Below are 13,826 nucleotides of genomic sequence, written 5' to 3' on the forward strand. Positions count from 1 at the left end.
ACGCAGCGAAAAATGAATTTTCTGCCTCCCATTGATTTAGATGGGAGGTCAGAGGCAGAACCGCGGCAAGAAAGGACGTGCTGCTTTTTCTTTTTTCCGCGACTGGCTCCCATTGATTTCAGATTAAATCAATGGGAGGCGGTTTTGGAAGTTTTTTGGTGCTGATTCTGACGCAGTGTCCGAGTCAATATCAAGGCCCAAAAACTCTGTGAACTGGGCCTTATTGTTAGGGCTTATTCAGACGAATGTGTAATACATCCGTGCAACGCGTGTGATTTTCACGCGCCTCGCACGGACCTATGTTACTCTATGGGGCCGTGCAGACTGTCCGTGATTTTCACGCAGCGTGAGTCCGTGTGTCCGCTGCGTAAAACTCACGACATGTCCGATATTTGTGCATTGTTCGCGCATCACGCACCCATTGAAGTCAATGGGTGGGTGAAAATCACGCCCAGCACTTCCGCAGCCGTATAAACTATGAATGAAAACAGAAAAGTACCACGTGCTACAAACATAGTGTCATAACGATGGCGGCTGCGCGAAAATCACGCAGCCACGCATCATACGCTGCTGACACACAGAGCTGTTATGGACCTTTTGCATGCGCAAAACGCCACGTTTTTGCGCGCGCAAAAAGCACACGCTTGTGTGAATCCGGCCTTAGGGTAGGAACACACTAGGCATGAACACTGCAGATTTTATGCAACACATTTTATTGTGGAAAATCTGCAGCGTATTACAGTCGCAGCAGAGTGGATGAGGTTTGAACAAATCTCACCCACACGCTGCAAAAAAAATGGACCTGCAGTGTGGCTTTTTAAGTCGCAGCATGTCAATGTATTCTGTGGAATCGCCGCTCCTCTGTTGCGGAAATGAGAGAAGCTGTGCTGTCACTTTCACTTTCCGTTGCGGGGTTCACCCGACAGAAACCTCAGACGGAACCCCGGAACGGAAGCGAACGGTGATGTGAACAGGCCCCAACACAAAAGTTTTGTATTTTTTTAAGCTGGTTCACAAGAAAAAATAATTCCAAATTCTACTGGACCAACTGCCTATTTAGAGACCGGCAGCAGCTCCAGGAGCGACATCATAAGGGACACACTAGGCGGATATGCTGAGTAAAACTACACAGCTTATCCGCCCCGGTAGCCGCAGGGAATTCTGCCCGCAAAACCGCACCAAATAGTGGCGCAGGTTTGGTGAGGCATGTCCGCTGCGGGAATCCTGCAGGGAAAAAAAAGTTTAGACTTGCCCCGGCCGTAGTCCTGGTGACGCATCTCTCTCTTCTGAACGTAGCCCCGCCTCCTGGGATGACGCTGTAGACCATGTGACCGCTGCAGCAGTCACATGGGATGAAACGTCATGACAGGAGGCCGAGCTGCGCTAAGAATAGAGGATCGCGTCACCAGGACTACGGCCGGGGTAAGTCTAAACTTTTTTATCAATTTAAAAAAGTACCTTTTTTTTTCTCATTTGTGATTTTTGCGGCAGAACCGCAGCATTTCCGCAACAGAGGAGCAGCGATTCCACAGAATACATTGACACGCTGCGGATTAAAAAGCCACACTGCAGGTCCATTTTTTTTGCAGCGTGTGGATGAGATTTGTTCAAATCTCATCCACTCTGCTGCGACTGTAATACGCTGCAGATTTTCCACAATAAGGGCGGGTTCACACATGGCGGAATTTCACTTAAATTCCGCTGCGGACACTCCGCAGCGTTATTCCGCAGCGGAGCCGTTTCTCCATTGACTTTCACTTTAATTTAGCAGTGTTCGTTTACACGATGCGTACAATTCCGCTGCGGAGCATAGGCTGCGGAGCGGAATTTGGTGTCCGCAGCATGCTCTGTCTGTTGCGGAGCAGTGGCGGACTCATGGCGGAATTTCTCCATTGACTTCAATGGAGATTCAAAGTTCCGCAATGAAGTCCGCAGCTGTCATGCACATGTTATGTGTGCTGCGGATGCGTCTTGCTTTTTTAACTTGACATTTCTTCATTCTGGCTGGACCTATGTATTTCTAGGTCTACAGCCAGACTGAGGAAGTCAATGGGGCTCCCGTAATGACGGGAGCGTTGCTAGGAGACGTCAGTAAATAGTCACTGTCCAGGGTGCTGAAAGAGTTAAGCGATCGGCAGTAACTGTTTCTGCACCCGGGACAGTGACTACCGATCCCAATATACATGTATCTGTAAAAAAAAATGAAGTTCGTACTTACCGAGAACTCCCTGTTTCTGTCTCCAGTCCGGCCTCCCAGGATGACGTTTCAGTGTAAGTGACGGCTGCAGCCAATCACAGGCCAAGCACAGGCTGCAGCGGTCACATGGACTGCCGCGTCATCCAGGGAGGTCGGGCTGGATGCCGAAGGAGGGACGCGTCATAAAGACAACGGGCGGTAAGTATGAATTTCTTTTACTATCACTAGGGAAAGTGCTGTCCCTTCTCTCTATCCTGCACTGATAGGGAGAAGGGAAGCACTTTTCCCGCAGTCCGCAGCAGCTAGTCCGCATCAATTTTCTGCACATTTTGTGCAGATCCGCAGCCGTAATCCGCAACCCGGATTAGGTGCGGCATTGATGCGGACAGTTGCGGAGGAATTCCGCCATGTGTGGTCATGCCCTTAAATGTGTTGCATAAAATCCGCAGTGTTCATGCCTAGTGTGTTCCTACCCTAAGGCCGGATTCACACAAGTGTGTGATTTTTGCGCGCGCAAAAAACGTGGCGTTTTGCGCATGCAAAAGGTCCATAACAGCTCCGTGTGTCAGCAGCGTATGATGCGTGGCTGCGTGATTTTCGCGCAGCCGCCATCATTATGACACTCTGTTTGTATGTTTGTAGCACGTGGTGCTTTTCTGTTTTCATTCATAGTTTATACTGCTGCGGAAGTGCTGGGCGTGATTTTCACGCACCCATTGACTTCAATGGGTGCGTAATGCGCGAACAATGCACAACTATCGGACATGTCGTGAGTTTTACGCAGCGGACACACGGACACACGCTGCATGAAAATCACTGACAGTCCGCACGGCCCATAGAGTAACATAGGTCCGTGCGAGGCGCGTGAAAATCACTGACAGTCTGCACGGCCCCATAGAGTAACATAGGTCCGTGCGAGGCGCGTGAAAATCACTGACAGTCTGCACGACCCCATAGACTAACATAGGTCCGTGCGAGGCGCGTGAAAATCACACACGTTGCACGGATGTATTACACGTTCGTCTGAATAAGCCCTAACAATAAGGCCCAGTTCACAGAGTTTTTGGGCCTTGATATTGACTTGGACACTGCGTCAGAATCAGCACCAAAAAACTTCCAAAACCGCCTCCCATTGATTTAATCTGAAATCAATGGGAACCAGTCGCGGAAAAAAGAAAAAGCAGCACGTCCTTTCTTGCCGCGGTTCCGCCTCTGACCTCCCATCGAAATCAATGGGAGGCAGAAAATGCATTTTTCGCTGCGTTTTTTGTCTGCTGTCCTCAATCGCCGCGGGCAAAAAACGCAGCAAAAAAACGCGGCAAGATAGTGTGGGCAGGTCAAAATCTGCAAGGAATTTTGAGGCAGATTTTTTTCTGCCTGCAAAATACTCTGTGTGAACAGGGCCATACATAATCAGCACTTTCAGACACTTTACTCACCGTGTCTGAAGAGCTGCTGCTCCCACTCCAGTCCTCTTCAGGCGATGTCTTCGGTCCAGACGTCCAGTCCTTCACCTCCAGCCAGGCTCCAGGTAAGTTGTGTCCGCGGCTGCGCGCGCTTCGTTCGCGGGTGCGCGCGCTGGAGATCGCGGGTGCGCGCTTCCGTGCTTTCGCGGGTGCGCGCGCGGGCGGTCTCGAGTGCGGGCTTTCATGGGTGCGTGCTCGCGGACGCTCGCAAGTGCGCACGCGCGGGAAGTTCCTTGTGCGCGCGCGGGAGGTTCCTTGTGCGCGCGCGGGACTTTCCTTGTGCGCGCGCGCGGGCGGTTCGACGACCCCCATGACGAGAGGGGGGCCCGCAGCTCACAACATTCTGTGGTGAAAAAAACGGGCCCCATTGCAGGGGCCCATTTTTTTCTACCAATGGCAAGTCGCGGCAGTTGCCGGGCCCCCCTTTCAATTAGGTTTGGCCGGGCCCCTCACACCAGTACCCCTAATACCCCCCTGATGGCGGCCCTGCGCACAGTCCTTGTAAATGCACTTCCAAGAATATCCATCAGAACATTGGCGACGACGAGCGATCCAACGCAGAGGTTGATGCCAGTTTTCGCAGTCCAGATTGTTTGTAAGTAAATAATGTGTTTCATGAATTTGAGGGCATTGTTTTTCTTCCTACCAGATATAATAGGCTGGAGCGTCTTCTCAAAGAAAGGTCGATTCATTTTAATATAAGGGCAACAAAAATTGCAACTAATAAGGGGGAGATTTATCAAGCTGTCTTATAGTAAGAATGTCCTCTGTTGCCAATCGCAACCAATCAGAGCTCAGCTTTCATTTTACCTGAGATCATTAATATACGGAAGCTGTGGGGTTGCTATGGACAACAAAGGACATTCTTATTATAAAACAGCTTGATAAATCTCCCCCAATGTCAATGCGGAAGCAGGGGGACATAATCTTCACCTGTTTAATCAGGGAGGGGGACATAATCTTCACCTGTTTAATCAGGGAGGGGGACATAATCTTCACCTGTTTAATCAGGGAGGGGGACATAATCTTCACCTGTTTAATCAGGGAGGGGGACATAATCTTCACCTGTTTAATCAGGGAGGGGGACATAATCTTCACCTGTTTAATCAGGGAGGGGGACATAATCTTCACCTGTTTAATCAGGGAGGGGGACATAGTCTTCACCTGTTTAATCAGGGAGGGGGACATAATCTTCGCCTGTTTAATCAGGGAGGGGGGACATAATCTTCACCTGTTTAATCAGGGAGGTGGACATAATCTTCACCTGTTTAATCAGGGAGGGGGACATAATCTTCACCTGTTTAATCAGGGAGGGTGACATAAACTTCACCTGTTTAATCAGGGAGGGGGACATAAACTTCACCTGTTTAATCAGCGAGGGGGGACATAATCTTCACCTGTTTAATCAGGGAGGGGGACATAATCTTCACCTGTTTAATCAGCGAGGGGGGACATAATCTTCACCTGTTTAATCAGGGAGGGGGACATAATCTTCACCTGTTTAATCAGGGAGGGGGACATAATCTTCACCTGTTTAATTAGGGAGGGGGACATAATCTTCACCTGTTTAATCAGGGAGGGGGACATAATCTTCACCTGTTTAATCAGGGAGGGGGACATAAACTTCACCTGTTTAATCAGGGTGGGGGACATAATCTTCACCTGTTTAATCAGGGAGGGGGACATAAACTTCCCTTGATCTGATTTTAAAGAGGCTCTGTCACCAGATTATAAGTGCTATATCTCCTACATAATGTGATCGGCGCTGTAATGTAGATAACAACATTGTTTTTTATTTTGAAAAACTATAATTTTTGAGCAAGTTATGAACAATTTTAGATTTATGCTAATTAGTTTCTTAATACCCAACTGGCCGTTTTTTTTACTTTTGACCAAGTGGGCGTTGTAAAGAGAAGTGTATGACGCTGACCAATCATATATATGTATATATATGGTTTTAAAGGACCAGTGTCACGAAAAAAAATGTTTTTATATGAATTTGCATTTAGTGTTTTATTTAAAAAAAATTGGTGTGTTTGTGTTTTACTTTTTATTATTTTTTCACTTTTTCTTGTCTATGGGGGCTGCCATTTTTTTTTCCATCTCTGTATGTGTCGATTAACGACACATACAGACATGTAATACGGCACATACAGTCCAATAGTGAATGCGAACGGGGCCCGTTCCATCCACAATGCTGTACGCCGTCTGTGTGGGAACGGCGCATGCCAAATTGAACTGTGCGACGTCCAGCGCCATTTTCTTGTGGAACGGAAGTCGCGGCTGGACAGTAAGATTACTACTTCCGGTCGCGGCTTCCGGACTTGTGCACTTGGAGCGGAGGTAGCAGACGGAGCGGATGGACCGGAGGGAGCGACGGCAGGAGCAGGTAAGTTAGGTCTGTGTATGTACGTATTTTACTGTGTGTTTACTACTGTATGTTAACCCACTACACTGTGTGTTAGCTCAAAAAATGGCGACACAGCCAGGATAAAGGAGGGGGGATTCTGAGAGCTCACTAGAGTATGTGGTTGCTTTACCACATGCAATGCTGCAATTTTGGGAATTGCTCCATCTAGTGACTAGCGCTGGGAAATGTTATAAATTAGAATCTAATTTATAATATTTCCTGACTCGTGAAAAAATTAAAAAAATTAGAACAATGTTTAATCACCTATACACTAACTGTTTAACTAAAAATAAAAAATAAATTTTTCTAGCAACACATTCCCTTTAAGTAGTTTTATAGTGGTTTTAAGGTTGGTAGGATTTCATGACGTATAGCCCGGACAGAAGGCATACAGTGGCATACGTCCCCAATAGGTTCGCCTTGTAAAAAAAAAAAAACATAGTAAAATACAGTATTCTTAATTAAAAAACAGATCAGCTATTCTATAAAGCCCCAAAAAAAAAATTATGCCGAAGTATACTGGTACCAAATGGACACACTTTTGGCATACTCTGGAGATTTGGCCCCTATGGCATATGCCATACATACACCATACACCCTTTTGGCATATGCCGAATGTAGTTTAGAATGCTGTGTGAACAGAGCGTAATAGGCACAGCACACATTTTTTGTCTTTGTGAAAATGAAGAAAGTTATATAAATTTAAAAATTTTTGACAATAAATATGGTGGTGACATTAAATTCGCTAAAACCCAGATGACGATCTATTATTTCAATTTATACATGCCCAACAGCCAATCACAGGTCACTTTAATTAAGGGAAATTTTTTGTGACTGAGTATACAAAGAAGTCACAATGATGTCAACTGGTAGTGGACCAAGTGTGCTCCTCAGTCCATCCCTGGTTGTGCCATTTAAAAGCCCCTTGAAACCACTTATCGAGAAGACACAACATGCACTTGTTAATAGAGATGGTAGAATGGAATTGCAGGTTTGAGATTCACAATGAATTATTTTTAAAGATTTGCTTATCTTTACGTGGTAGCTTCCGGGTTTACAATTAAAGAGGGAGTCAATGGGGGCAACTTAGTAGGGACAATTAGTGGCCACTAGCTTTCCTGTTTGAGGACAAATAAATCCTAAACCAATGTAAAAATGATTATGACCTAGCTGTATGAGTTCTTATTATGGGCAAACTCCACCATCATTTTTGTATGTGACCCAAAGTTTTGTTGATAAAAGAGACAATATGTGGAGAAGTGGATCTCATTGGAATCAGAAGCGTGAAATGGAATCAAGAAGAGAAGATATTTTTGATCACTTTCTTCTATTTCTTTTCTCTGTGATTCATTTTGTTGCTCATTGTTTGGTTATTTGTACCAATCACACAAGTATATAGGTATGGCAGAACTTTCCATGTTTGAGTATCTAGATTTTTATTTAAACATTTTTTGAAGATATTCCCAATATATGGAAAAAAAAATCTCTATTTTCCTCTAATTCCCTTCTAAGTATAAATACATCAACATTGTAATGCTTATAACTTGTGGTGGGATCCCAAGAAAATGTTCCTACCTGTGGCCTCTGCATCCTGGCATCCTCTCTCATTACAGCGTTCCCGGAGCAACATCACCTCCCTTTCCAGAGCTTCAATCCTGCTCAGGAGATGCTGCACGGATTGTGGCGCTGTGTAGCACTGACATAACCTCTGTGGGACACGAATACTGTGCGTAAAGGTGATCTGGCTGCCAGCATCTGGTGTATTTTCTGTTTGCTGAGACACCCAGCTTGCTTCTTCTGGAGATTCTGGTTCCATTATGCAAGGAAATCCCAGTGGAACATTGAAATTGTAGACATGATTGAAAACCAGAGGCTGGTGCCTAGTAGTGGATCCTGTCAGATTAGCACCTTCTCTGGAGGAAAGAGGAATCCCTGGTGTCTGGCTGGAGCCCACTTCAGCAAAGCACTTTGAGTGTCTGAGTATACAAAGAAGCACAATGAGGTGAACTCCAACTTGTAGTGGACCAAGGGCGCTCCTTGTTCCATCGCTCCCCATCTTCTCCAGACAGACGTAAAACAGCCAAGGACCAGTGGTCTGTAAAAAAATTATGGAAATATATATTAGACTGATGGAAATTATTAGTGGAGAGCATTATTTTGAGGTTTTCAATCATCAAGTCAAGGAATATCTAGTCGTTTTAACTCAAAAGTAAACTGGACTTGTTTAGAAACCTTGGAGATGTTTCACCACTGATCTAAATGGCTTCCTCAGTTCATCTTCTAGGAAAAACTCACCAATATTTGTACCCTAGTGAGTAATTTATTCCCTTTAACCCAAAAGTCAGGGTGCCTTGGGATTTTCTCAACTCCAACTATGTTACTCGAACAATTCTGTAAGGTTTATGGCACCTCATAGGGTGGATTGAGATGACTAAATTACACACAAGGATAAACAATAGTTGGGAAATTTCCTCTAATACTCAATTGCACTTAAGAAGTCAATTTGTTGGTGGTGAAATATCTTTAGTTTCTAAGAAAATATCTTCAGACTTAATAATTATTACTAATTGTTACTACTATATATTACTCATATTAACTACTACTAGATGCAGTAGATATTAAAGCAGATTGTGTATAAACTTCGAAATATGAAAATATGAAATGTTAGACACAACAGGGTTATTTACCATGGATTTTATTGCGCAGTCTGAAAGGTCAAATTTTGTCTCTTAGTCGTATCCATCTCTATACATTGGTATTAGTATCTATGTAGGAATGTGATATGAGATACTGTATGTACATACAGTATGTGAAATATTATTTTAATAAGCATGTTATGGTAGGTTTAGAACATGTTTGTTAAGGTATAATAGATGCATATTTAATGACATTGTGAAGTATTGTAAGTCACTAGGTGTTAGCTAGATAAATATTGATGCACTTTAAAGTTCACAGATATTAATAGCTAAAAAATCCACTACGATAATGGAAAACTACCTGTTGCACATACTCCAAATTAATGTCCTGTTTACTGATCAGAAACCGTGCTGTTTGCTTCCAGACAACGCTGCATGTCAGTATAATTATGTCTCCATGGGTTTTGATAACAGCTGGTGTGTTAGCTTCTATTAAATCCAATTTACAAGGAATCCTTTACTGCTGGTAATAGATGACAACAACTAGGACAGCATTTCTTCACTTGTGATATGCGTGTCTCCAGGGGTATGTACCAAATGTTTAAGTGCTTTCATGATTTATCACCTGGTTCAGAACTGGACCATCAATGGAGCCGAATGAACTTCTGCCCTGACCCTGCCGTTCAACCTCACACATAGGCTGGTCAGCTATACGCTCTACCAACCGAGGATGCTTCCCTTAAATGGACACTTACTTTTTAAGCAACTTATGCTAATCTAATAGTATACCTGATAAAGATCAACTTTGTCATTTTCTTACTGTTGAAATTTAGTGTTTTTATCCATTCAAATTCTGTGTGAAGTTACTGCCACTACGTGTCTCCGTTCCTTTAATCTACTGTCCACTCCCTGTTGTCAAGCAAAGTTCAGCCCTGGTTATAGCGCAGTATTGCCGGGCTGCAGAATGTGGGGATGTGTCTCTTTACTGCCTGCCTATACAAGTCAATGGGGAGGGGTGGGGGAAAAGGAGGAGGGAGCAGAGAAAGTGAGTCAGAAACAGACATGCTGCATACATGTCTATGGAGAGCGGAGAAGGGAGCAGGAGGAGGGAGCAGAGGGATAGTGAGTCGGAAACAGACATGTTGCATGCAGATCTATGGAGAGGGGAGAGCTGAATAGGGGGAGAAAGACACAGGCTGCTGGTCAGATTTCTGTGTCATCCCAGTGTTGGATTCTCAACCACACTTCTCATTACAGCTGTATAATCTCTTACATGCTGCTGCAGCTTCAACACACACACACACACACACACACACACACACACACACACACACACACACACACATATATGTGATAGAGGTAGGAGTGCAGGATTAGCCCGCCCACTAGCTCAGAAACAACTGAGTATTAGAGCCTGCAGAGGGGAAAACTGCTAAATAATGCCACATACAAGTAATTTTATGGCCAGAAATAGTGTAATTCCTCATGTGCACACATATGACAGCTTATGCTGAACAGTGATCTGAAACGCTAGGTACACTTTTAGCTGACCATAAGCTTAAGATTTTAGCCCGACACTTTCTGAATGACTGGTTTTTCAATATTGGTCTGTAAAGATTTGACAACATCGTAAGTTAAAACACCTATTTACAGACAATTTGCAGATCAATCTCTGTCTTGTTCTGTGTCCTGGGATAGAGTGAGGAAGCTGTTTGCCGATGCAAGTTTGTCAAGTGTTACAAAAGACTTTATAAGTATGCCAACGACTACCCCCAACAAAGACCGGAAAAATCAAACATGGCAGATCGACTTTTCCACAGAGCGGCCAGTGTCTGTCAAACTTTTTGATGTCCCGAAACAGTCACCAGAAAACGGTCTATATTGGTCTTTATGACCATCTAAAAACTCTACTGTAGGACCAGATTTATTCTTTTTTTAGATTACTGAAATCGCTGCATATAATGGAAATTACATACAAACCACCTCTAACGCTGCTCACGTCTAGCTTACTGTTATTGTTGGAGGAACATCATGGGAGTGTGCATCTCCTTTCATAAAAAATTTACTCCTATTAAACAAATGGTTTTCATTTTATTCCTCTGTAAATCCACTGGTTCGCTCTATTCCTCAGTAATTCTGATTTATTTATTCTGTAAGCTTCGTTTAGTTTTTCTGTAAATGTTGCAATGACATCTAGTACTTTTTTATGTCATCAAGTGAATTTGTTTCAAAATGGTAACTGATCCCAGCCTCGGGGACATTTCTTTGAAACGTCTTCTACGGAGGGTACTTGGCTTAGAACACTTGAGAAATCGTGAACTAGAGTGTTTAAAACTCCTTCGAGTTATAAATTTCAAATAAGAAATGTAAAATAATGAAAACAAATAATGAAACTAATGAAGTACATGATGAACAGTAAAAACAGGGGACTGACCTTTTCAGTACAACAAATCAGCTGCTATTGTCAAGTATGAAGAACCTCAGTCTACCCAGCTAATAATATTTATTTATATGTAGGTATGTTTTGGGCAGTGTAGAAGAATGTCCTTTATAAAGGATCCATAGATGCAGAACTAATCTAACCAGACTAATAGAGCAGTGTTCCTCAAGCTGTGAGGTGGGTGTCACTGGTGAGGTGTCCCTAGTTCTTTATGAAGATCAGCTGGGGAGGCAGTTTTAACAGGAAAGGTCTGAATTGAGCAACACTTTTTAATTTTGCCATGGACTTCGCCCACTGGTGAGGACCAGCCATTACCAGATCTTGGGTGGTGGGGACACTGTAGAAAAAGTTTCAGTACCCTTGTGGTAAAGATTTTGCATCAGAGCAGTCGTTTTCAGGACTATGATTTTCTTTAAGATGATGTCATCAACCCTGTTCCATGTGGAGGTCATCCGAAATTTTAGTAAAATATCTTAGTATTTATGGGTGTTACTTGGTTACTAATTATTTATTTGCAATGATCCATGATAAATAAAAAAAGCTTTGGATTTGCTAATTTTTTATCATGAAGTTGACTCCGTTTGTCTAGTGTAAAATAAGGAAATTAGATTGTTATGGATTAGGACTGAGGGATTGCACTGTAAACAATTTTGGTGCTATATAAGCAACAGGACTTTTTTTTCTTATAAACCACCATAAATCTCTTCTCCTACTGCTTTCCTGCTTCTTGTATTCATGTTTCAAATAGATATCAGAAATTCCTCTGAGAGGTCTCTAGAAATATATCTGAAGCTTTGAAACTTGACATTATTACAGAACATCCTGACAGGTCAAGTAGTTGATCCCTTGAGTCATCCCAAACCTACAGTAAAAATCACAATATACAGTAAATCCCAACAGTGATCGTCAAGTACTACTCAAGAAACTTTTAAAGTAAAAGTGAGGATTGTACAGTTGTAATACAGAGGTGTCCATTTACAAACTATACTTAAGAAAGTTTCCTAGTCTCTTTTCTTTGGACACATTGGAGCTCATACATTAATAAACTAGTCTGTATGAGACATTAATCCTCACTGTGGCCCAAAATCTACCTGATTAAACTTCAGAGACCAAGGATGGAAGGGGACATATTGTAAAACCCCTGCCTTGAACACCAAGAGAGCTTGTCCCACCCCTGATCAGAGAAACCTCTGATCTCGGCCGTTTAACAATTTGCATGCCACGATTATGCATGATGTTGATCTTGGCATACAAGGACAAAGAGAATTGAGGGACCCTATTGATCGCGTCACACAAAATCCTTGTGAAATAATTGGTGCCCATACCATATATAGCCAGAAATTTTAGGGTATGTTCACACGGCGGGGGTCCGTAACGGCTGAAATTACGGGGATGTTTCAGCCTGAAAACATCCCCGTAATTTCAGCCGTACCGGCATGTGCAGGCGCTTGAACGCCGCGTCAATTACGGCCGTAATTAGCGCTGCTATTCATTGGAGTCAATGAATAGCGGCTCCAATTACGGCCAAAGAAGTGACAGGTCACTTCTTCTACGCGGGCGTCTATTTACGCGCCGTCATTTGACAGCGGCGCGTAAATATACGCCTCGTGTGAACAGACAAACGTCTGCCCATTGCTTTCAATGGGCAGATGTTTGTCAGCGCTATTGAGGCGCTATTTTCGGGCGTAATTCGGGGCAAAAACGCCCGATTTACGTCCGTAAATAGGCCGTGTGAACATACCCTTAGGGTCCAGTCAAAGTATGCCTTTACAGCTGACTGTATACTATTAAACATATATGTGTGTGTGTGTGTGTGTGTGTGTGTGTGTATATATATATATATATATATATATGTGTGTGTGTGTGTGTGTGTGTGTGTGTGTGTGTGTATGCCACTATAGTGTAATAACAAAGCTAAACATCAACATTTTTTATATATTTTTTAAACAGTTACCAAAATAAAAATCAATACAAATGAAAAGCTAATATAGATATGTACCAAATATTTTCGCCTAGTAGAAAGTGCAATTTGTTCTGCAAAAATGAAGCCTCATTAGTCTACGTCAACCTAAAGATAAAAAGTTACATTCGAAATGCAAAGAGGCAAAATGAAAAGATTCTTCTGGTCTTCAAGGCTAAAATCTTGGCCTGGTCCTCAAGGGGTTAAAACAGGGTATGCATTTCATAATATAGATTCACCACTACTTTGGCATACAATAATTGATACAGTACATGAGCCTTAGTGTGTTTTGTAGCACTGAACCACAATGTAGTAAATGTACTGCTGTTTGTACTTAGTTGACATACTTCCATGGGTGATCATATTATGATGAAATGACTTTTTATCTCAATGTTTCAAATGTCTATTTTCAGATAAGAGAAGAATAATGGAAGACATAATTAATGTGATAATACAGTTTAGCGCAGATCTGGGCAGAACCATACACGTTTACTTCAGAGATTAAGACCTGGCGCCAGAAATTGCACACCAGACCTTTTAGGCTGCATTTTATTTGTGTGAGATAAGATATACATTGAGTTTGAGTTCTAGAAAGGTAGTGTTAATACAGTTTCCCCAATATAGTTGGAGGCAGCACTACCTGTAACCTCACTATGGAAGTCCCAGTAGAACATATCACTGGGCTGATAAGAGATAGACGGGGAGGATTTGGAGGAT

At 43.0% G+C, this 13,826-nt stretch overlaps 1 protein-coding gene across 2 annotated transcripts in view; it reads right to left on the minus strand.

The window, feature by feature from the left end:
- TNR (tenascin R) overlaps nucleotides 1-13,826 on the minus strand; it is a 290,179-nt gene that overhangs the window by 135,360 nt on the left and 140,993 nt on the right. For both annotated transcript variants that reach the window (XM_075833071.1, XM_075833070.1), the window contains exon 2: nucleotides 7,649-8,168. In XM_075833071.1, coding sequence (XP_075689186.1) covers nucleotides 7,649-8,129 — 481 coding nt within the window. In that variant the 5' untranslated portion in view covers nucleotides 8,130-8,168. The remainder of the gene's footprint in view (nucleotides 1-7,648; nucleotides 8,169-13,826) is intronic.

The sequence above is a fragment of the Rhinoderma darwinii genome, chromosome 7, assembly GCF_050947455.1.
Source record: "Rhinoderma darwinii isolate aRhiDar2 chromosome 7, aRhiDar2.hap1, whole genome shotgun sequence".
NCBI classification, from domain to species: domain Eukaryota; kingdom Metazoa; phylum Chordata; class Amphibia; order Anura; family Rhinodermatidae; genus Rhinoderma; species Rhinoderma darwinii.